Source organism: Cephus cinctus, unplaced genomic scaffold (genome assembly GCF_000341935.2).
Source record: "Cephus cinctus unplaced genomic scaffold, Ccin1 Ccin1_scaffold1223, whole genome shotgun sequence".
Taxonomy (NCBI): Eukaryota; Metazoa; Arthropoda; class Insecta; order Hymenoptera; family Cephidae; genus Cephus; species Cephus cinctus.
Window position 1 is genome coordinate 134,211 of NW_014333681.1, and position 23,966 is coordinate 158,176.

General features: G+C 40.4%; 2 protein-coding genes across 10 annotated transcripts in view; both read left to right on the forward strand.

Moving 5' to 3' along the window:
* The window catches only part of LOC107272666 (rho GTPase-activating protein 20), a 96,757-nt gene extending 86,188 nt beyond the window's left edge, over positions 1-10,569 (forward strand). For 3 of the 4 annotated variants that reach the window (XM_015750048.2, XM_015750050.2, XM_015750051.2), the window contains 7 exons: positions 4,499-4,687; positions 6,039-6,194; positions 6,307-6,524; positions 6,669-6,795; positions 6,905-7,566; positions 7,658-7,956; positions 8,058-10,569. In XM_015750048.2, coding sequence (XP_015605534.1) covers positions 4,499-4,687; positions 6,039-6,194; positions 6,307-6,524; positions 6,669-6,795; positions 6,905-7,566; positions 7,658-7,956; positions 8,058-9,235 — 2,829 coding nt within the window. In that variant the 3' untranslated portion in view covers positions 9,236-10,569. The remainder of the gene's footprint in view (positions 1-4,498; positions 4,688-6,038; positions 6,195-6,306; positions 6,525-6,668; positions 6,796-6,904; positions 7,567-7,657; positions 7,957-8,057) is intronic. The other variant, XM_025089973.1, reaches the window with a different exon arrangement.
* A 126-nt stretch (positions 10,570-10,695) lies between these two features.
* Positions 10,696-23,181, forward strand: LOC107272665 (serine/threonine-protein phosphatase 4 regulatory subunit 4). Of its 6 annotated transcripts, none has more exons than XM_025089969.1 (16): positions 10,696-11,506; positions 13,070-13,341; positions 13,421-13,494; positions 13,838-13,944; positions 14,429-14,658; positions 14,763-14,885; positions 14,986-15,095; positions 15,530-15,721; positions 15,798-15,956; positions 16,044-16,226; positions 16,304-16,750; positions 16,813-16,984; positions 17,075-17,171; positions 17,286-17,374; positions 17,477-17,522; positions 17,733-23,181. In XM_025089969.1, the coding sequence occupies exons 2-16, from the start codon at positions 13,188-13,190 to the stop codon at positions 19,231-19,233; spliced, it is 3,684 nt and encodes a 1,227-aa protein (XP_024945737.1). In that variant the 5' UTR covers positions 10,696-11,506; positions 13,070-13,187; the 3' UTR covers positions 19,234-23,181. The 6 variants fall into 6 exon arrangements, with proteins under 6 accessions (XP_024945737.1, XP_024945736.1, XP_015605530.1 ...); XM_025089968.1 differs by having other exon boundaries at positions 13,073-13,341; XM_015750044.2 differs by having other exon boundaries at positions 13,091-13,341.
* Positions 23,182-23,966: the final 785 nt, after the last annotated feature.

Consider the following 23,966-nt stretch of genomic DNA (forward strand, 5'->3'; position numbering starts at 1 on the left):
CCCCCCCCCCTCCCCCCAATCCATCATCGGCACTTCTCTACTTTACCAAGAAACCGATCCGACGACACTTAGATTCTTAATGGCCAAGTTCGTTAGTGGTACCATAATGGCCGCGACCGACTTGTGTCCTTTTTATATACGTCGAAAATGACGCGGAAAAGATGGAACTGGAACGACCGGCAGAAATGCCCGAGCGAAACCGGCCGTTCGGAAATAGTAGGACACCTTCGAAGCCCGCTTTACACGATTAACGGTAAACGTTGTACCTAATACGGATCACATGCAGTAGTCTGATTAATGGCGTGTCAGACGATTGCGAAAATTGACTTAGGGACGGCTAAACATATTTTTTGCATATATATTCTCTCTTCGTGATATAACCGTCACGATTTATATACCGACCAGACACCAATTCGTATCATGTGAATTGCATATATCCGTAATTTGGTATATTTGTCCTCATTTTCTTTTCGTACGATTTTGAAGAGTTCCGCGACATAACCTATAACTTTTGTATATACCGTGTCTACTTTGGGGACCAATTTGGAATTCTATCATCGTCCCAGTGAATGAAATTAGAATTCCTTTACTCGCTTGAAATGCCTTCTGCGGTTATTACAAAGTGCCACTTCGTGACTGTATAAGTGAACGTAAAGTATCTGCACTTATAATATATATAGACTTCTGTACACAGTCGTAAAGCTGGAATCTAAGCCAAGGCTTGGCTTTCCTATCTCTGCTACGCGCACTAAAATATACGTTAAACGTATAAAGAAATAAATAGAGAGTACAGTGTATACCGTACTATACCTATAACGTATAGTATGATTACATTCGCAAAAGAATATTTACGTTAGTCAATAATTTACCATGTACTATTCCCGCAAAGTTTTCCACTGTTCTTTTCTATGCTTCATTGTGTCGCGCGGAAAAAAGGAAAGATTATCGTACGACCTGAGGTTCGTCCGCTTTCCGCGCGCGGCGCTAGAGTCGACTCTCGGCCGGGTGGTAGTTTACGCTCGTAAAGTCGGCCGGGTTACTCGTCGGCCACTCACTGAAAACATTTCGAGGATGCCAGGTGCACGATATAATATTCCCCGAGTGATACGAGCTCTGTGTATGACGTATTATAAATACCCCGTTACGCGAGGAGCAGCTCCCGAGCAATCACAGAATCGAACGACGCTTACGAAACGTCGGTCTCCGTTGTCCCCCGGTGACAAACCGTCATTGTCCCAAGATGGCGGATCGCGTGCATTCCTCGTGCAACTTCAAATGTCTATAAACGCTCGAAAGCGGCTCCTTCGTAATTATCGATAGAAAAAGATCTTTTTCTTTGTCATTAACAAAAAGAAAAGGACAGACTGCAGACTCTATTATATCCGTACACCTGTTTTGCTTTGTGAATATGAAATATCTATACGGTATACGGACAACAAGGCCTTGGAGGTTATACATAGGGCAATTGAGATTTGCCCGGCGGTCTTCGAGAATGGTTATCCTACGTAACCTTATGTACGTATATATTTGTGCAAGACTTTACTATGTATAACTATAGCCAATATGTATATATATCCATTCTCGTTGCTGGTCCGCCGTGCGCGCTTTTACAAATGGAGTTTTGTAAGAGGCTGACAGGTGTTTCGTTGCGTCACGAACCCGGCGATTTGTCGCCCGCGACTCCCTGTGTCCTTTGCGTACATAAAGCCAACCGAGGCATGTGGAGGTATATTATCGAGATACCAGAGAAAAGTTATGGCTCCTTCGGCTTCCTCCGTGGGATTTAAATCCCGAGCGGAGCTCACGCGCACGTGTGCACCATATACCTGTATATACGCATATATATATATGGATCCACGTGTACGACTATTTTTCAGGGAGAAGTCGAAGGCTTCCAGGTTGAAGAAAAAAAAAAAAACCTTGCCCTTTCACGGCCAACTGTTCACTTACTTGCTTATGCTCAAAGTGAGATAACGGTATATACGCGGTATAGGCGACTGCTATATATAGCTATAGAGAATCCTATAAAACGTACAACGGACAAAACGTAACGCGAATCCTTCGACCCTTTACAAATACGTTCGATTCAATAATTCAAAATCTATAAACTCACATGTGCGATTTAAATCGTAAAATGGCGTCCGTCAAAGTCCAAACATTCAAACGTTCATTCGGGATGAATAGTTGGGGGAAAAAAGATATCTCAGGGAGAATCGATCACAGTATATGTACATGATTAGGTTCAAGGATAGGTTATTATGTATGCATGTATATACATATGTCAGGTATGTTACGTAACAATGCCTGAAACCTGCTGTGCAATCATTGACCAATCTGTAGTAAGTTTTTTTAAATTTTTATTTTTTTTTTATTTTTTTTATTGAGTCTGAATCCAAACACCTGCTTGACTTTTTATTCTTTTTTTTTTTGGACTCACTCCTTTGTCTTTTTTAACATGGTTTGAATACGTGTAAAGACCATCGTCCACGTTCTTCCCGTGGCGTTTCTTAAAGCAACCGCCTTGTGGCCTCTGCTGTACCACCTACCTGTAAATGTTTGAAATTGACAAATTACCCCTCTCCCCTCCCCCATATAGTGGTTCCTGCTATCCAGAAGGCATTATATTCTCCAGCACGATCAACCTTGATGGGGAGGCAGCGGGGTGGCCGTTGTAAGAATTTTTATTTAACGTCGACCCCGACTCCGGGGGATTCTCGAGAACGTTAATACCCCGTCTACCCCATTATGCTAATTATTAATCGTTTGACCCTCGTATACGGCAGGCGTCGCGGTTACGGCCTTACGGGGATATACAAATTAGAAATTCCATAATACCGAAGATGCTTGTATACGGTCAGGGGTTTTAGCTCGACCAAACAGCTTGGGCCGTAAAGCTTGTAGCATTAAAAAAAGAGAGAGAGATACCTGGTAGCGACAGTGGTACCAACTATGAAAGTCGGTGAAATTTTTTTCGGGTAAAATGAAAAATGTCTCCTAGACGAAAATTCCTTTGGAAAAGTAAATACCATGTGGGTCTGTAACTTTTTTTTTTTTTTTTTTAGTATCTAGAAATTTTTTTTTTCTTCGATATCCCATGGAAACATCGTTAAAATCCCGAGGTCGCACGTACCTACCGTTAAGTTGTCGGCACTGTTACGTTAAACATGGGAGAGGCGGATACGCAGCAGCGATTCTCTGCGAATGAACCGCGTGAACGGTGAAAGTGTGCGAACTCTCGCGAAGAATGTAGCATAAGCCAACCTGGAGCAAAAGCATGGGATATCGTCGATGGTGTAACTAGTGGGAAACGGAACGAAAATATACCTTAGGATAAATCCGCAAAAAATAATTATACGCAGTATCCCGTAGAACCTCATGGAAATACAGGGGAAATGAAAAAAAAAAAAAAAAATCCAAAAATCATAGTAAAATTAGGCAAGTAAAATATATCGGATGGCCTGTTAATTATGCCGATAAAAAAATTGATCATCATTCAAACCACGCCCTTGATAATGATAGTCGCCGTGTAACTAGACAGCACGAGTCATCATGTACGACTTTCCCGTGTTGCCGATCCGCGCTCTCGCCTATGACACACTCAGCTGTATCTACGTACAGTGCGATGGACCCGAAGAGACACTTTACGAATCTTATCCGTACGTATTTCCTTTTACCGTGCGTGACTCACCGTCGTAGGAAGGCATACTTCATGGAATTGAAAATATGGCGCGCTGACGTATAAAAACCATAGAGTAGAATCGCCGGCGAGTCCAGTCAAGATGTGACCGTCGGTGCGAAACTGAATTGCCATTGGAAGAAAAAATATAAGACGCGAATATCACCGGGAAATATATTTATCGGCATTCGTATCCAGTGAAAGTGCCACAGGTGGCCTAGCGCATTGGCTCGTGCGTACGTGGACAAAGATTTTCACATGGCGATTCACGTTTACGATGGATTAACAACGACGACGTACTGCGATACCTCCTGTAACGTGTTCGAGCTTGTTTACCCGCTTGGAATTCGATACGAGACGCCACTGGCAAACATAACCTCTCCGGACGCGCCGAGCATTCTGGGAAATGTTTGTCAAATACGTCGACATGTTTCACGACGACGGCTACGCGTCCGACACGCAGAACGTAGGTACATAGGACAATGTAAGCTGAACTGACTGTAGAAGATTTTTCTTTATGTATATAGATATATATCGTACGAGATACGTGTGCATAACGACAGTACGTACCATCTCTATGATAATTAGGCAATGAATCAGCCATTTACGACGAAACGGGCCTGCGAGTCGGACGAACGAAGACAATATCACGCGGTCGTGTATTCAAATATTAGCGCGCTTGCCGTCGGACCGAAGTTCGGCGGTTGAGAGTCTCTTTTTTGACTCCGTTAGTACCGAGAAAATACGTTAGTCGTTTATCCACTGTAAATTAGACTTGTGTTCGCTCAGGCTTTTCATACCCTTTTATTTTAATTCCCACAGGTCCAAAGGCTCGCCGAGTACGAAAGGTACCTGGGACAGGAAGCGAGGAACGTGGTGGAAAACGGAAGCGGCGCTATCGGCAGTGGCGCCGTATTGCAGCGAGGTCAGCTCGAAGGCGATTTACATCGTATACAGGAACTCTTTCCGGGTGACAATCTGCGGCTACACGAGCGAGATGTCCTCACTACGGTACGTCAATACATTTTTGAGGTTAAATTTGAAAATAATCCGTCGTAACCTCAAAATGATCGAATGAAAGTCAAACTTTTTTTCGTCACTACGGGTTACGATGTGGGTCGATTGTTTTTTTGGGTTAAAGTAACGAATACAGAAAAATCGTCAAAGACATTCAGCATTGTTAACGCGACACGCGTAGGCCTGCGCGTAAAAGCGATTAGCATATTGGGCGGGCGGCTGCTATTGTCAAGAGCAAGGATTACGAACCATTAGAAAGGCTAGTTGGCACATTCGGCCTCTCGTTACTGTATCGTACGCAGGTATGGTGCATTGTGGAAAGAGTCTGCACGTTTGAAAAAGTACTATCCACTGATTGTCAGGCAATGTACGGACAGCTATACGTACTGTATATACATATACGAACGGTATATACAAAGGGATTTCATAATGGGCTGAAGACTCCGGAGGACGTTGGGACACATTGAGGGTACGCAATAGGTTGGGCATTATCGTTGCTCGGTTATGCTAATCAGGTTATTGTCATACGATTTCGATTCTCAAAACGCGTAGCTCCCACGTGGTAGAGTCTTTCCTTTTTTTTTTTACTTTCTCCTTAACCCTTTCTCGAACGAGTGATCCATCCTTTGCCTCCACTTGATGACTGACAGTTCTTTGACAGTTGGTCAGAAAATGTGTACGTTGGGGAAACTTCGAAACTTTTGTGTATTTTTGACTTCACGTTTATTCATGATGTTCCTTTTTTTTTTTGCAAGGGCCGAAGGGGGTAGAAAAAGGGTAGACAGGGGGGGCATACCGGTAGCCATTTGGTAAATCGTTTTATACGCGTCTTCGTGGATATTTTTATACGCGCTGTTGGGGCACTCGGATATATTGTTCAGGTTTCAGGTATCCCGTGGCGCGCGACTAATGTCACGGAGGAGCCGGAGATTCAGGCGAACCTATCGGCGTACGTTTCAATTTCATGGAAATACAAATGGCTTTTCATGCGCTTCTCGGTAACTTTCGATGCCAATGGCCGAGGACTTGGGTATTGTTAGCGGATGACGTAGGAAACGTAGGAAACGTCGATTCGCAATTTACTGGCGACAATTAAATACTGAACCGAGTGTGAAACGACGTGTGGACGCGACATAGGAAGTTTATTGTACTTGTTCGTCAGGCATAACTTTTGTCCCCGATGGTACAATCGTTGATAGGAAAAATGTTCTTGATGAACGCTGTTCTCTTATTTTCTTTCTCTCTTAAGAAGACTGTACAAGATCAAGAGGTCCCTGACCTCTCTTTAAGGACGACAAAGTAGTCGAGGGACGCTAAATAATTTTTTGTTTCTTATAATTTTCAGAAAATGAAGAGTCTGATACGCAAGAGGAGCGGCGGTAATACCGGAAGGCTGACCAGAGTGCTGTCGCAGAAATCGCTTAACGCCACCAGCAATGCGCCAGCACCGAAATTGCCACCTAGAACCTTCTTGCTGGAGACTCCGGTACAGTTTACCACGGTGAGGGATAAAGTTTTTTGAACTGACGTTGCGTCAGGACCGATCGCTGGGTCCTGGTAGTTTTTGAAAATAATAATGGAGCACCGTGTAATAATTTCTTTTTATCCTTCAGGGTATGCAGTCTCAGGAGAGGCACCTATTCCTCTTCTCGGATCTGCTGCTGATCGCAAAAGCTCGTAGCAGCGGCAACTTCAAGTTGAAGCAGTCGGTGAGGATGAGCGAGCTTTGGCTGACGGCCGGTCACATTGAGGACGTAGCTGAAACAAACAAGTCTCAGGAAACCAGCTTCGTCCTCGGCTGGCCAACGACGAACGTCGTCGCCACCTTTATGTGAGTATCGCAACGCGCGAGTATTTAATTCGAGCCCCCGAGTCGAGACGTAACGAATGTCCGTACTTGCGTACGTAGGGTACGTACCGGGTACCAGAGTCGCCATGATGAAATTCTGAGAATGTCTCCTTCCATGATTTCCAGGACTGCCGCAGCGCGAGATCTCTGGTGGGGTCGACTCACCGAACTCGTACGAGAGGAGAGTATGAAGGAGCCGCCAGACACGAACATTCAGGTCGTGTATCACGACAACGACACCAATACGGAATACGTAAGTACTTGTCGCGATGGCACCACGTTTGCGTCGCTGGGACGCAATGTCAGTGGGGTCCATGGAAAGGCGATAGAATGCTACGAGGATGGCCCTCTTGGTGTTACAGTGCAAGACTATCGTGGTGGGACCGGAAATGACCGCTGCCGCCTGCGTAAATCTGGCTACAAGACTGTTGGATCTTCAGGGTCCGTTTCAACTGTGGGCCAGGACGTCGTCCGAGGAAGCGCCTTATCCTCTTATTGGTCACGAGAGACCGTTCGCCATAAAGCTCTCTAACCTGAGACACACTATATCTGCGGAGGAGGGTTTCGACCTGGAGCATTGTAACAAGAGTGGCCATGACAATTGCCACTTTGTCCTCAGGCCAGTTCTCAAGTCTCCCGTCAAGAAGAACAAGTCCAAGATCACTGGTTTACTCAGGAGATCGTTATCCCTCAATCCCAGCGTCTTTGGCGTAAATCTTTCGCGATTGGATGAGAATGGATTGCCAAAGCCTGTACTCGTTATGCTGCAACAGCTATTTGCCAAGGGGCCCTTCACTCAGGGTATATTCAGGAAATCGGCTAATGTCAGGATCGTCCGGGAACTCAGGGATCAGATAGAATCCACTGGTGATCCTAGCTGTCTAGAGGATGCACCGATCATTGCAGTGGCAGCACTGCTCAAGGACTTTCTAAGATCATTGCCAGATCCTTTACTCACGTCCCATCTGTTTCCACTCTGGATGGCAAGTCTCGACGCAGCCAATTCTGTACAAACGATCAAGAAGTAAGGACACGTTTTGATTTTCAATTGTCAAGCATTTGTGGAACCTTTTTTTTTTATACTTATTGAATAATGCGCTTATCTCTGATTTCAGTATCCTTGATCGACTACCCAAGGCAAACTATACTCTGCTATCGCATCTGATATGCGTGTTGCATCACATAGCCAGAAGGTCAAAGCACAATTTAATGTCCGCTACCAATTTAGGGGTCTGCTGTGGTCCCAGCTTACTCTGGTCCCAAAATCCATGCGTTAATCAAAGCCGAGCCATACCTGCCTTGACGGAAATGCTCATTCGCCATTGCGAGGCACTCTTCGGCGAAGGCGTCACTCAGCTTCTTGGCGAAGAGCGCAGCGACAGCGGTGCCGAGGAGAGTACAGACAGCCTACACTGTGAGTATACAAATCGTCATAATGAATATTGACAGTCTAGATATATATTCATAAAGGTTTAACGTTGTCATCTCTTTATTTCTCATTGCATTGTTATACAGCAGGTGGACTTTCATTGGACAGCCTCGATCTGACGGAACCACCACGCAAGGATCACATGTCCTTGTCACGTGACTCAGGACTAACCTTATCCGACGGTCAATTATTTATCCCCGAATCACCGGTCGGCTCGGAGGATTCCGCCGTGAACGCATCGTCCTCCAGCTTTGACAAGTCACTGGCAAAGGAGGAAAAGTCCAGCAGCAAATCTTACGTCAGGGTCTACGGAGGGTGGGAGGAGAGGATAAACTCGTATACAGCGGGAAATCATCAGAATGGCGTGGAGCACAGTTTCCGGGAGGAGAAGAGTTCTTCGGCGGGATATCCAAATCCGAATTTTCAACGTCAAGACTGGCTGAGGGCGCAGCTTAAGAGGACGCCAAGGACCAAACTGGAGGAACACGAACATCGTAGCAAGGATCGTTTTGACGAGAAGGATCTGTATGCCAGAGAGTACCTACGTCAGGATTCTATGAAAGAGAACGTAGAGAATTGTAAAGACGTCTACGGCTCCCAGATGGATGTTTCCCGTGAGTTAAGAACCGAATACGACAGATCCTCGCAGCAGGATAACTGTACGGAGCGTGTGTCCATCCATGATTCTGAACAAGACTCCAGTGGGGATTCTCCAATGTCTAGCAAGCGATATGACTTTAAAAAAGATCGTTTTGGAGAGTTCAAAAAAGTCAAGTCCGAAGTGTACGTTAGTCGTGACTCGCCCATCTCTCAAAATGGTAGCTACTCCGGCAGTGATCTCTACGAGTTCAAGAAGGTCAAGAGCGAGATCTACGTCAACAAGGACATCCGTAGTGAACGCTATGAATATGAAAAGTCGGAGAACAACATCTATGGGAATCGAGATACTACTGCTGACATCTATGAGTCACGTGAGAGAAATGATCTGTACTCCTTCAAACAGGCTGAGGCCATAGACGTTTATGGCGATGAGGATGAGGACGCTGAACGAACATGGCCGGATACACCACCTCCATTACCACCAAGGCTAAAGCATTTGCCACCTGTTCATATGAGTCTAGAAGAGCGACATAAGGTCGCTGGTAGGTCCAGGTCACTTCCATCGCCACCACCTTATCGTCCACCGCCTCAACCTCGGGCACCGATTACTACCAGACATCTTGGATATCCCAGATCGATCGTTGACGATGAGAGCTACGTCTGAATGAACTTTCACCGGTTCACGGCGGACATTTTTTTCAAAATCAAAGAAGTCGAGTCACACCTAGATATGCGCCTGCGATATTTCACAGGGCAACAGAACCTCGTGATCTCGTTGTGACTAAACCTAGTCGAAACAAAAAAAAATGAATAACTGTTTACGCTCTCGGAGAGCGTCGGAATGCGAGAGTATGAGAGAATGAGAGAAGAGTGCGTCTCTTTTCTTCTAATTTTTTGTATTGTCTTTCTTTTTTCTCTTTGGACGAGTCGTCGTCACAATTGGACGGGGGCGATCTAAGTGCATTTTAGATTTTAAAGGAAAAATGTCTGGGAGATACGCGAAAACAAAAAAGAATAGAAAGAATTACGAGTACTTGAAAATAAAGATATATTTTCGAAATATAAGGAGCGCGACGCTGCGCGCGACTATGTCAAATTCGTAATGATTAATAATCACTCTCTGAGTGTTTTTATTCAGTGATCCAGGGTGCTTCCAGCCTTAATTAATAGGTCATTAGGTATTTCCCATAAAGAGAGACAATTAGATTAAGGATTAGACATTCTAGAAAACACTGACAAGACTCAGAATCGAAAATGATTATAGTAATTTCTGTTCGTTGCGAGTTCATTGTTTTAAATGAGATAAATATTGTATAAAACATTTTGAAAGTCCCACTGGACGTTACCATTCGCAAAATGTAATCAACGACATAAATGAAAATCACGATGGTTGCGAATCTCATAAAAACCAGTATTTAAAAAAAAAGTTCACGCACAATTTTTTAAAAAGTTTGCTTCAAACGGATCTTGTACAATGTATAATTCTTTCACGAAAAAGGAAAAAAAAGCGACTGTCTTATACGTAATGAAAATTATAAAGCGCTACCCTGCACACCTCGCCGCCATCATCATCCACTCCTTTTTTTTGCATTGTGTCAATTAAAAAAATTAAATGATCAGATTAGCGATCAGGTCTCTCGCGAGTAACGAACATGACACTAATTCTTACCTAATAGGTATAACATAATTTATAGGCGTAACACATTGAATAGATAGAAGAAGGAAAGAGAGAGAAGTTTCGTGCGCAAAATAGGAGCTAATCATGTGCGATTATCCTAAGAAGTTAAGATGGCGAACAGATGATGCCGCCCCCGATGAGGCAGATAATTTTCCTTTTCATTTCTCTTGTAAATATAAAATATACGTGTAAACTTTTATATCGCTGAGAACTTAAAAAAATATAAAATACATATTACGCAATGCCACTAAAATATGTACACTTATCTAAATTATACGACATACTATCAAAGTTAAAATATATTTCGTATTTTATACAGCCCAATCGAATATCATATTTATTCATTCTCCTTGAAGTTGATCCAATTGACAATTTTTTTTTTCCCGCTATTATCCCACGCAACATTCGCATGTCTTCACGCGATACTAATCAATCCGATGAGGTTATAACAGCAACAAGGTCTGCATTTACAATGAGAAAATCGATGAACCATGCAATTCGCAGAATTTGCTAGTCTACAGTTGGATCGTCCACTTAACAACGAGCTAAGAGTATTTAAAAAAGACATATTTGAACAGTATATCATTCTCTTCCGTTAACACTTATGGTTACTCCAGACAGAGGACCAGTTGAAAAAACATACTTTAGAATTCCATTTCGAGCACAAGCCAATAGAAAGAGCTTTGCACCTGTTAACGTGAGTATATATTTAAAAGAAGATATATATTTAAAAGCCTGTAAGTACTTAAGAAGATTGTTACAAGCTTAAAAGCTTCCTGTCATAAAAATTCCATCCCAATACCTAATACCGGTATGACGAATGCAACCTCGTAAAAGGCTAATCGTAACTACTGGTAATGTCAACTCCTATATACATGAGAAAATTATGCAAGTAATTATCACTACGAATCTCAGAACGCATCTTTGCTTTTAAGGCTACCCTGCATGTGCATTGCACAGATAGGTGGCCATACAAAAGTAGTGGGGATGATTCGGAAGCGTTCGGCAGTGTTCGGTAAGGATCGTTTTCTCCGTAAAGCCAGATAATACAGACCCCGGCTCAGTTGTCATCCGAACGTCGTCGTGTTGGTTTTATTGCGTCACGGGTGCATCTCGTACGAGAATGCATTATTGCATGCCAGTGTCGTCTGCGCGTATCTAATTGGTGATAATTTAAACGCGAAATCGATAAATAAAATGAGTGTACGAAATGTGGCAAGAGGGAGGTGAAGCTCCGTGCGAGTCTGCGGCCGATACGTGAGTAATGTGCATTCTTGTTTTATCTCAGTTTTAATGTAAGAAGGTGCAATCGATGAATATCTTGCGTCCGATTCCTCATTCGTTTCTCTTCGTATATATACATAACGTAGAAGATGCCAGTGTGTATCTCTACCCGTTTGCCGTCCGTTCGACGATACTAAAAATACATACGACTCTATGCATGTGTCTTTATCTTTTTCTCTCCCCATCTTCGCGTCCGCTGCAACCCTAATTATATGCTTTAAAGCCTCGTTTCGTTTGGATGTTCAGCAGCGCTAGAAATTACTTGCACTCCTTGCTCTTCATAATTTGTATTAATGGATTTATCATTGGAATTTATTAATTTAAAGTGACAATTTTAATTTTTCCATTTAATCATTCTTTTTTGGTTTCATGACAGATATTATTTCAATTAACGGGTCATGTTTGCGGATGTAATCATTTCCTTTTTTTTTTTTAAATAGGGTTGTGTTTTGTATGTTATTATATTGTGTGGAAATTTGTAATTTAAATTTTTTTCCGCCTGTCTTGTACTAAGGATGACTGACTTAGTAGGACTTTTCATTTGGACCAACATTATTTGGCAGCTGTGAATTCTTTAAAGAATGAATTCAAAGGCCTGCTGCACTGTAGACTTGCTGCATTGGAATATTTATGAATGATGCTGCAGCATGAATGTAATAGAATATAAAATAGCTGTAACTCTTTTACTACTTGTCATTACTATTGTTGCATTTATTTATTGGCAGATATTTCTCCCTTCATTGTTTTCTCCTGGCATCAATTGATTTATTGTAGGAAATACTAGCAATATGATTTGCAACTTAGGATTTTTATTTATTTTATTTAAAAAATAGCAAATAAGTTGTGGTATTATTGTCTCTATGGAATTCAACATGTATTTGATTTTTAACATTATCTTTTTGTATATTTTATCTATGTAATTTCTTGTAATATTTTTTAAAAAATTTTAATGCATTTTTGTACTACACAAAATTTATATCTTATTGTTCTATCAGTAACCATACACTTCCTCCTTTATTTTGCCTAACGAAACTAACAGTACTGACGACCCACTAACCAGTCCCATTGTTCTGTCACCAAATACAGTGACGCAACACCTATGAGAATAGGACATACTTCTCAGTACACGCTGCTAGCAAGTATATCATTAAATGTATTTGAATGAAGATTCTTTAGATATATCCATAGTCTTGACTGTTGCTTTATATTCTTTTTATCTAGATTACACTATTTTAGCATGAGCAAAGAGCATTAGATAATCAGTATATACAATTGCAATTGCAATTGAATTGAATTGGCATCAACATTATGCAATTATACTATTGTCACTTAACTGATTTATGTTGCAAAACATCTTTTAAACTATAGGTTGCTAGCTACTCATAATTTACAGTACTCTTACATCCCTATTCATTTACATATATGTTCCTATGAGTCAAAGGATGAATATAGTTGTCAAAGCTGCCATTAAAATTATATGTGAGCAATACGAATGCCCTCAATCACATTGATTTAGACATCAGTGTTTGGTATCAGCAGGGAAATATAACTTTCCAGAAAGGGTGACGATATCCAAAAACTGAGTGTGATACAGACGCTGCCAAGCCTCTTGGCCGGAGACGCACAGTCATGTATAACAAGAGTGATACCGAAGATGCAGCAAACTCTGCCCACAGCCTCTACAGAATTTCACATGGCTGCTTCTTCTACCTTCAAAACAATTCTGGAACAAAGGCTGGTCAACTATGCCACCTTTACACAGACATTCCTGCAAAGCATCTTAAATTCACTAGACAGTCGAGATCCAAGTAAGTTGATACAAAATTCATGTCCTTGGTGTTCTGATACCAAATCATATCCACCTATTATGTACATGTATAATTGAAGTTGTAGCTCATGCATGGTTGGAGACCTTACTGGATGTGATCGAATTACTTCCTGTGGATGTAATAAGACTGGAGGTGAGTAAAATTAAATTAAATGAATCTATTATTTCTAATTAATTCTTAGTAACAAAATCAATAAAAAGCTATCATTTAATATTCTTAAAAAAATATGAAACAAAGCCATTTCAAGGTGAAATCTATTAATTTAACCATTCATGAGTACAATACCTGCTTGATATACAACAGATTAGAAACCGATTACTCTGCACGTATTCTAATACTGAACGCGTGTCTGCATACAAGTGCATATATCAGTACAGTGCAGTTTATATGGCGCATAAAATATGCATTGAATAAGATAGGCGTACTTTGCCATTCCCGATACATGTTTAATAATTGAAAAAAAAAAATCCTACAGATCCTTCCCATAAGCATAAACAAAGGACAGTTATCGCAGCCTATCCACTCCAGGATAACCTGCTGCAAGCTGGTGGGGAAAATTTGCACACGATTTGATGCTGTCTTGTGAGTATGCACTTTTGGAGTCACCAGAATGATCTCTTGAAATTAAAAAATTCTGTCACAAAAAAATCCCACGGTATGACTAGAGGCGAAACGTATTTTTCACCAACAATAACGCCCGTTGAGAATTCGCTGATTCATCTGAAAATAATTATCGCTCATTTATTAATTTTAATGATGCACCGCGAATGAGAAATTATAAGATTTTTTATTTTATAATGATCCAAGAGTTCCTACCATTATCAAGTCATTGATACTTTCACGAGATGACTATGCTTCTTTTTTTTATTTCCATGCAGAAACATTAATTTTCTCACATTGGTCCTATAACTTTCTACTCTGTTTTCCTTGCACCTGCATCCTTATTATCTTTCATGACTAGTCATTCCACCGTAATATCCATAGTCATTGGGTCATCGTTATGTCCTCGCGAAAAGTACATACATATGGTGTCCTTGTTAAATAAAACTAACGGTATCTTCAATAGGATTAAGAAGGAAGTACTGCCAACGGTACACTCGCTCTGTCAGGATGTGAACAACGAAGTTCGAGCTTGCATCTGCTCGCAGCTGCGTTACGTGGCTGAGGGTCTTGGTGCAGAATCAGTGAGGTCGGAGCTGCTACCATCTTTAGTCGAATTGGCAAGCGACGAGGAGAGCAACGTAAGGCGTGCAGCTGTTCAGACAATAGTACACTTGCTGCCTCAATTTCCACAGGGTAAAGTTCACGCAATTTTACACCAACCACAAGTGAACGAGTACAAACGAAAGATGATTTCTTTATACCTCGTCGCAGAATCCCTGACTGTTTGACACTTGCAGATGTTATAAAGGCGGCGATCGCGCCTCTGATAAGGAAGCTTTGCGAAAGTGCTCTTAAGTCGGACGACAATGTCATTTGTATCATTGCCCAAGAGTTTGGAAGACTGGCCATGGGTTTGGAAAGTACGTTTCTTGGCTTTATCTTTAATATATCCAGATGACTTCTGCGTTGTATGGTTTGGTCGGTAATGACTTTTCTTTTCTACTTTTTTTTTACTTCCAGATTCCCTGACCGCAGTTGAAAAAAGTTGGATCATTAAGTATTTCCAACAACTCGCACAGATGGGTGTACCGTCTATGAAGAAAGAAAAGCCGAAGCAGGACTTTTCTTTCGTGAGTATACGTATTCCTCAAAAATTAAATATTCAGTGTGTATAGTATGATAAAAAAGAAAACGGAACGGCTTTAAGTAAACTGCTGTAAAGAGGAACCCATGTTCAAATAAAGTAGGAGGGAGAGAGAGTGTATTTAAGATTTTGGAAAACGTTGTAACTCAAGCACCGCGTGCATCGTGTCGCAATGATATTCCTGTTTTTTTCTCTTTATTTATCTTAAAAATAGAAGTGGGTTTCCAGGTCTACGGAATACACGTGTTTGGGACTGAATGTTTTCGTTGGTTTAATTTCTCTATTTTTTTTACTGCAGTAGCATCCATTGCTTGGTGTCATTTATCTTTCTTACCTATGACTACATAATTTAGAGTCAGCTAGATCACTCGTCCTACCTCATATGCTGGAAGAATTTTATTCTGTTCTCTTTTGTTTCAGACAAGCAATAATCCCACTGTTAACGAAAGGTATGTAGAATGCCGTAGGCATTGTGCTTTTAACATTCCTGCCATGTTTCTCTTTTTAAACACGGCCACCGAAGACGTTAGTGTATTGCTACCGACATTTAATGATTTGGCTGGCGATACATATTACATGGTCCGCAGGACAATAGCATGTGGAATTCACGAGGTGAGATATTAATACTCTATGATATATTGAAGCTATTGAAGTGAAACGTTTTGTACGAACTTCTTTGTTTTTCAAGGTGGCAAAAGCATTGGGTCAAGACCTGGGTCTTATCAATGCAGATCTTATAAAATTATTGAAAGACGATGCTGAGGAAGTTCTACAAGGTCTCGTACCGCATTTAGCTACAACATTGGAACTTCTGGTACAAAGTCAAGTGATTGGAACCGATCAGATTGTGAGTCTTAAGCAAAAGTGTGATTGATCGATGAATTATGATTCTTTGTCGTATGGATTATGTTATTAATTATGAATTATATGGCAGGATTCTACTGTAATGGAGCTGGGAAGATCATTGTTAAAGTGCGAATCTGAAATTGCAAGGACTAACAATTGGAGGTTATCGGAGTTGATGTTTAGTCAATTGGAAATATTGCCCAAGTGTTTTCCTAGTGATTTTATTTATACGTACTTTGTTCCTGTTGCTTTGAACAGGGCAGCCAATGCAGTAAGTTTCATGTACTGAATATTTTAAGGTATCCATTGAATTTTTTTTTAATAGATTAATTATTATTCTATATTTAGAGACCTATACCCATTCGATTGGCTGCTGCTAGAACACTTCTTATTTATCTGAGATATAACCTTAAATCCACGCAACGTGTGGAGCTGCGTAATAAAATGTATATGGATCTGGCACATAGTAAAAGTTGTTACGTTAGGATGATCTTCATCAGAATGATGATAGAAGCTCTTGTAATATTCTCATCGACTTACTTCAAAGAGCATTTTTATAACGTTCTACTTGCCCTCACCGAAGACCCTGTGCCTAATGTACGATTGAAAGTCGTACAGCAGTTGCCTGTTCTGAAAAGCCTCTTGAGACTACCATCTGATAAAAAATTGTTGAACACCTTAGAGGGAAACGTACGTTCTTTGATGAATAATGAAAAAGACAGGGACGTGGTTGCCATGTTAACTAACGTCATTCACAAACTGGATGGGATAGACGTGAAGCACGAGGGACAAACCGTAAGTTAATACAGAATTCTGTATTTCCATGAATCATTATTTTGAAAATATACATTCATCAGGTTACTAAATTCACAAAGCAAGAGAATGAAGATTCAAGGAAGTTGGAGGAAGAGAAAAAATTGGGTGCAATAAATCTTGGGAAGCCGACAGGTACGACTATTGCCCATCTAACTGGAAATTCCAGTACCGGAAGTCATATAAAAAAGCAAACTGGAGCTACATCGAAACTCAGTTAGTACTTTACTGAAGCTGTATATAATTTTTTTTGTTATTGTCCCATAAAACATACTTATTTTTACATTTTTATTTTTTACTCCACAGGTAATTCTGCACGAGTAAGCGTGGGCGAGATATTGAGCACGAAGACAGCCAGACAGAATAATTCTCTTAATATAGTAGACTCAGCGTCTAAGCCATTGTGAGTAAAATTATGATTCATACATCTGAAAAGTGTTCAGTGACGTTTAAATTGTGTATCACGTATGCCCATTGTTCACGGACATTATTGATTTTGCATTGTTTCCCATTCAAGAGTCCAACAACCCGCGGCTAAGGGTAGTAGACAGTCCGTCGGTCCGATGGGTATGAACGATTCTCAGAGCAAAACGACGAACATTAAACGTAAGCATTGTCCTTTTGTATTTCTATTGACAGTAACGCGCCGCGCCGCGCCTTCTCTGGTGAATGCATTACTCATACGAGTGACGTTGCACTGTTTTACAGAGGGACAAACAGCATCCAGACAAATAACAGATATATCCAAAGCAAGGTAAGAAATATAGTTACTGCTATTATTAACCGGTGGAGGGCCGGGAGGGGAACCTCCCCAAACAGTATAATTTATATTAAATCTGGTTAGCGCAAAAGAATTATTAGGTGCGCGTACCGTCAAAGTAAATTTAATAAATTCTAACTAATATCTTTAAGTGATATTAGAAAATGCTAAAATTTCTATATACTAGTATCCGTATGCTTCTAGTACATCTAGCAACAACTTAACATCAAGTTGGGCGCGACTAGCATCTAACAGCATGCTACTAACCCACCCCTGGGAGAAAATCGGTCATTCGAATTCTAACTATAGTCTAAGCTCAATGAGTACAGTCAGCGAAGCTTCGTGCCATGACTATGCAGGACAAAAAGTACAATGCGACTGTTGCGACCTGGCTGAGCACATCTTTCAGAACAGACTTGGAATGCCAAGTACTACAGAGCAGGAATACGCGTGCTGCGCTTGCGCGAGCTCAGCGTATGAGTGCTCAAGAGCCAGCAGCAATACGTGGCCACAAAAACACGATCACAGTCCCACTCCTGACTTCACCAGGTCCTTTCTTCTAACTCACCTTAAGAAGGACAGGCACGAGTTCCTGCAGAACTTTTTACTAACACGGGAAGGCTTCGGTAACAAGGCACCAGGCTTGGCAGCCATTCGAGCAATGACGGACGCCATTAGCGACAGAGATGACTATACAGCTCATTACAATTCTTGTTGGGCTTTTAGCTCCATGCCTGAGATACCAGTCACACTGCTGGATGACGAATTTCTCGTGGACGCTGGGATCAGGATACCTGCACAGTTATCATCCTCGCAGAGTACCTCCAAGATACCCAATCTTCAGGATATCATTTATCGTAATCGACGAGAAGGTAGTGTCGATCGATCACGAAGAAACAGTGTCAACTTTGAGAAACTGAAGACCCAGAGACACTCTGCCGAGTATGAAGATTCTCTGAAGCCAAGATCCAGTTGCATGGACCAGCACGTGAAGAGTAACAGGAACTCTATGGACTATGAAGACACCCTGAGGTCATCAAGATCGTTCAAGGGGATGCAAGAAGAACAGCATTATCCCAAGGAGGACACCAAGACGAAGAGGTACTCTGGATCTCAAGCGAGGACCAGATTTGGATATGAGCCTAGTCCGGGTAGGGTGTTCGATGACAAGTCTAGAAGGAATTCCTTGATCCTTGACAAGGATAAGGCTAAGGCAGCCCAAGGCAAACCAACCCTGGATAGGACGAAAAGGCACTCTGGTAATTTTTGGAAGTTACCTGAGCCCAAGGATTCTAAGCAGAAGTTTAAGCGACACAGTGTCGAGGTCACCGATTACAATCCTGTCGAGAGGAATAATAGGACTCTTAGGAGATTTTCTACTCTGGACGTCAATCACAATCAAGGATCTAGTAAGATTCCTCTGAGAAACTGTATCATTACTGGTAGTAGGACAGCTCCTGTTACTAGGGCCTCAAGTCCAATTAGATCCGTACAACAATTCTCTTTCAGTAGAGACACTAGGGAGGATATACAAACGTCTTCAAGGGACGCGCGATTCCTGTCTAGATTCAGTTCGAGTGACGAGGAGGTCGACAAGCTCTGCCAAAAGTTTATTAACTGTCAAGCCGCGCGTTGTAGCAGGGCCTCAAGTCCCAGAAGCAGGGACAGCCGATTGCCTGTAAGACTGCAGAGAAAGAAATTATAAAATTCTTTTATTCTCATCTATGACGAACAACGGTCTCGGGACGGCGTTTTAGAAATTTTTTAAATTATTTATAACAGACCTCTAATATTTTTCAAAAGATATTTGACTGTCTACAACTTCCGGCACGAAGCCACAAACTTGACGGACACAATTTTTGCGAGCTCACATATCAAGGATTATTTGACAAAGTGAAAAGAAAATATAAGAAGAAAAAAACAATAACAGGGTATTTTCGCGTGAGAAAAAAATTAATTACACGCACTGACGTTCACATAGATTCGCATTAATTCGATTAATTTGCATCTGATAATTTGCCATTTATTGTTTACTGAATTACACCGATCTCTCTGGAACTATATATTATAATGTAATTCAAGTGAACAGTGGCGCCCCTAGCGGCAGTCGAGCGAGAAGCACGAGCAGTTAACACATAAGGCAAAGTTGAAAGCAGTGCAGTCTCTTAGAGTAACAAATTTAAAGATTATCCATAGCCAGTGTACAAACGTTATTAGTTAATTATCAGTAATGTTGAACTGACCGTGAAGTCAAGACTATAATTAATTAGCGGCATCTATTAGAAAATATTAATAATTGAAAAAATGCCAGAAAAACTTTTACCTTTGAAGGCAAATAACAAAGCAGTCCCGTGACGCGCAGTAAACACAGTATTGGATCGTAGTTTAGTATTAGAACCTAGTCTCTATATATATATAAAATACAAATCAAAGAGAAGAAAAAAAAAAGAGAGAGGCATTAGAGAAGCAACCGGTTAATTTTTGACAGTGTCAAAACCAATTGATTTCTTGCTTGGCAATTACCGTAAATTTAGCAGAACGCATAGACGTGCCGAATATATATCTTAACGAATTTACAAAATAATTAATTTGATCCATTTGCAAAGCGATGCACCAAAAGTCTTAGAAAAAGTCAAGGTACGCGATTACTAATTTCTATGACTCGTCTAATCTGCAAATTGTTTTTTGTTCCCATGTTGCGTTAGAATCGATGCTCCATTTTAGGACGAAGAGAGCAAGAATGAACTCTATTAGTATTCATTAATGATCTACACGTACCATTCTAATGGTAGCATTTCTAATGGACCGAGGACACCGGCAGGATCTATTATTAGAAGAGAAAAGGAGAAAGGAGCAGTCTCAAAATTAGAATAGAAACCAGAGCGAACTGTTATTGTTAGTCGTGAATTAATTATCAATAATTTATTCTTATCTGTCTAGAAGACGCAAGGCAATTTATCATTGACAAGAAGAATGATTAGGATCGCGAGCCTTTAATAAAAAAAAAAGAAAAGAAAAAAAGAAGAAAAAACAGAAATCTAATTAACAACTATATCCATTAGATTCGCCAATGATGAATTCGAGTAACGTTAATCAGAATCGATAAACCCAGTTACAAAGCCAAAGAGCTCTCTTTAAATGTCCCGCGTAATATTGTACAAAAGCTTGCAGGTAGTAGTTGTCGATTTTAATGCCTTGTATCATATATTTTAATAAGCCTCTATTACTGCAAGTGCCATTAGATTAAAGCGCGAGAAAAGGAAAGAGAAGAAAAAGAAATAAAAGGTAAAAAGGCTAATAATAATGTGAAAGTTCTTTGGCGGCAAAAAAAAAGTCATGCGACAAAAAAACACGCAAAAACCTCTTATTATACATAGCTATAAGGTACAACGGGATATCCGTATAGAAAAAAAAAAAAAATATATATATATATATGGCGTCAGGACTATTCTTAGAGACAAGCAAACGAATCTTTGGCTATTAATTCTATTTATTTAAAAAATCCACAAACTGTTGTAAGTCTGTTTGACACGCTGAGGAGGTTACAAAAAAAAATCTATAATTTAACGAGAGCTAAAATCTCCAATGTTCGATTCGTTAATAGGTATATTATATACATATTTAAATGTGTGTATATATATATATATATATATCTCATGGCCATCTCAAACTGAACATACTGTAGAGACCTTATATATAGAAAACGATCTACTTAACCTAACCTATAACGAACTCGTCGCTATCTTTAAGTATTATGAGATCTTGTTATATTTATTTTCAAGATAGCACTCTCTCTCTCTCTCTCTCTCTCTTTCTCTTTACCGTGTCTCTAGACACTCTCATTTCTCGACTCACATTAGAAAAAGCATAATCCTCTTGTTAAGGATTTAGGTCCGTCGGATATCTTAACCTATAAAAATATTGTTGTTGCTCGCAGTCGATTCACTGTCGTTTCAACGTTACTTGCGTAACATGGCGAATTTACTTGTAGGTATAAACGAAATGACAGAAGAAGAAAAAAGAAAGCGTAGAGTGACACCAGCAGACTTACCATTAGCGTAGACACTAGTCAAATACGTTGGGGTTTCACGTTACGTTTAATCGATTTAGTCTGATTGCATGGAGGGCAACGATAAAATCCCTCTTTGTGGGACAAAACTGATAACGATAAATCCCCATTAACTACTTGAGTCGTGTAACTATGAAAGATGATGTATTTGTGCAACAGCAAACCTGCGTCCGCCGCCGCCAAGAAAACTTGACGAAGAAAAGGGAGAGATGAAAAAGGAAGTGTCGTTAAGGGACCGAGGAGCTTGTGTGCTTGCGCGTGACTGTACGTGACGTAAAAGAAAAAAATTTGAGAATGAAGAGAAAGAAAAATGATCGAAACGTCGTCTTCGTAGCGATAAGAAAGAAATTTTGGAAAACTGAAAAATATCGAGCAACGGAAAGCGCAATTTGAGAAGGTGAATTCTAAGGGTGGTGAAATATTTTTTTTTTATTCGAGGAACACACGAGCTTGAGCTTATTAAAACGTAAAGGGTGTGTTGAGATTTTTTTTTTTTTTTTTTTCCTGAAAATTTGGACTGGCCGATTTTTTTGGGTTTGTCTGATGGCGATCGGCGAGGGCGAAATGTAATTTTGGACTCTTTGGATCGCTTGTGTATTATTGGAGACTAATGGATTATTACTGGGCGGATTTTCTCGTGCGAGGATGTTTTCTCGTATGTGTCGGGGACGATAGTACGAATTTTGTCGCTAAGGAGACTCCGTGGGTGGACGAATCATATTTTTATCGATCATCGATCACGCTTAAATATTACTATTTATTTTTGTATAGATCTACAAATAACGCTGACTTTTTGTGCCAGAGATGAAGAAAAAATAATAAGGCGGATGTACCAAGAGAGAAATATTATAATATATTATTATAGAGAGTATGTATTTAACTGTTAATTCGTAGCGCCGTTACGTTCCCCGGAAGTGGGACCTGAGCGCCATTTTGTAAATTCTATCATTGTCCTCAAAGCTGTCCTCTTCGTTATAGGTGCAATTACTGTAATCGGGAGAATTACGATAGAGTCTAATCGAGAAAAGTCCAATGTACGGGATGGAAAATTCGGAGGGCATATGATAATAAATCGTTTTAGAGACACATTTTAAAAATTACATTTGTTTTCGGAGAGAACGGTTTTTTGAAACCGGAACAATCGTGTACGCCGGGAAGAACTTTACGTTTGGCTTTCACTTTATTTCTCAATGTCTTTTTCCTCTTTGTTCTTTATTTTCGAAAATCGTTTTCGTCTTTCGTAAAAGCTTAATAATAATTTAGCATGTAAACGTCATTACCTCTCCATCTACTTTTGCGAAGATCGTTGCAAACGTTACTTTTTACCAAGGATATATTAATGATGTATGTATATTTTTGCGGGTAGCTATTATTATTATTGTATTTTGTAATTGCGCATCTCCCCGTCATGCCACATTAACATCATCATTGATCTTCTCCAAAACCTATAACAAAACAGTGGCAAACGAATTAACATTTGCCATTCACCTATAATAGGCGTTTCTATTCGTGTCTACGATTACGCATTGTAAAAACACAACGCAAGTATTAATTTTCAAATAAAATCATTTCTGTTTCCGTTAACTGGCAGTCATTTGTGTTTGATTTCCTTGATGCGCCTTACTTTGTCATTTGAAAATCGCACTGTCGAAACTTCAATGGTCAATTTGTATTAAATAATTTGCATGAGTTCGAATTTTCGCCGATAAGGGGGCAGCACCTCCTGGGCATGTGTGGCCGGCGAGATAGGTAAGTGAATAGCGTAGGAGCGTTTATAATACACCCATCCTATTTATAAACTATTATTTCTTTACAGGAATGCGAAGCATGCTGGGGCTAGTGTTTGTGACGACTGGAATTTCCCGCTGGGCGATCTCCGCCGCGGAAGTCCTTCCACCGGATTGGATACTCACTCGCTGGTCGCCACCCATAATAAGTGGCGCCATCTCTGAGACAACTAGTGAACTTTTTCCGATAAAATAATTCTGATTGCAATTTAGAAATCGCATCGTCGAAACTTCAATGGTAAATTCGTATTAAAGAATTCGCATTAGTTCGAATTTTCGTCGATAAGGTGGCAAAGGTTCTCCGCTACTCATCGCTAATTCCTAAAGCAACCCTTAGAACGAGACCGGGAATTATAGAACTTCTCAAGAACTATTGAGAAGCCTATTGTTGAAACATTTTTTATTGGATCTTAATTTACTTTCAAAATTTATTTAAAATTTAAAAATGAGGCTAGATCAAAATCTCGCAGAATATACGGAGTAGATAAAAATTGAATTGAAATTGTAATTATTGTAAATTATTGTAATTAATGTAAATTACGTTCAAATTGAAATATTAATAAATTAGGTGTTTGGAACATT

Excerpts from the sequence above, each read along its gene's own strand:
- LOC107272665 (XM_015750044.2), top strand. The coding sequence starts at position 11,460 with ATGTGGCAAGAGGGAGGTGAAGCTCCGTGCGAGTCTGCGGCCGATAC. Across the intron at positions 13,495-13,837 it reads TGGATGTAATAAGACTGGAG|ATCCTTCCCATAAGCATAAA; the intron begins GTGAGTAAAATT and ends AAAATCCTACAG. Across the intron at positions 16,227-16,303 it reads TGAACAGGGCAGCCAATGCA|AGACCTATACCCATTCGATT; the intron begins GTAAGTTTCATG and ends TTCTATATTTAG.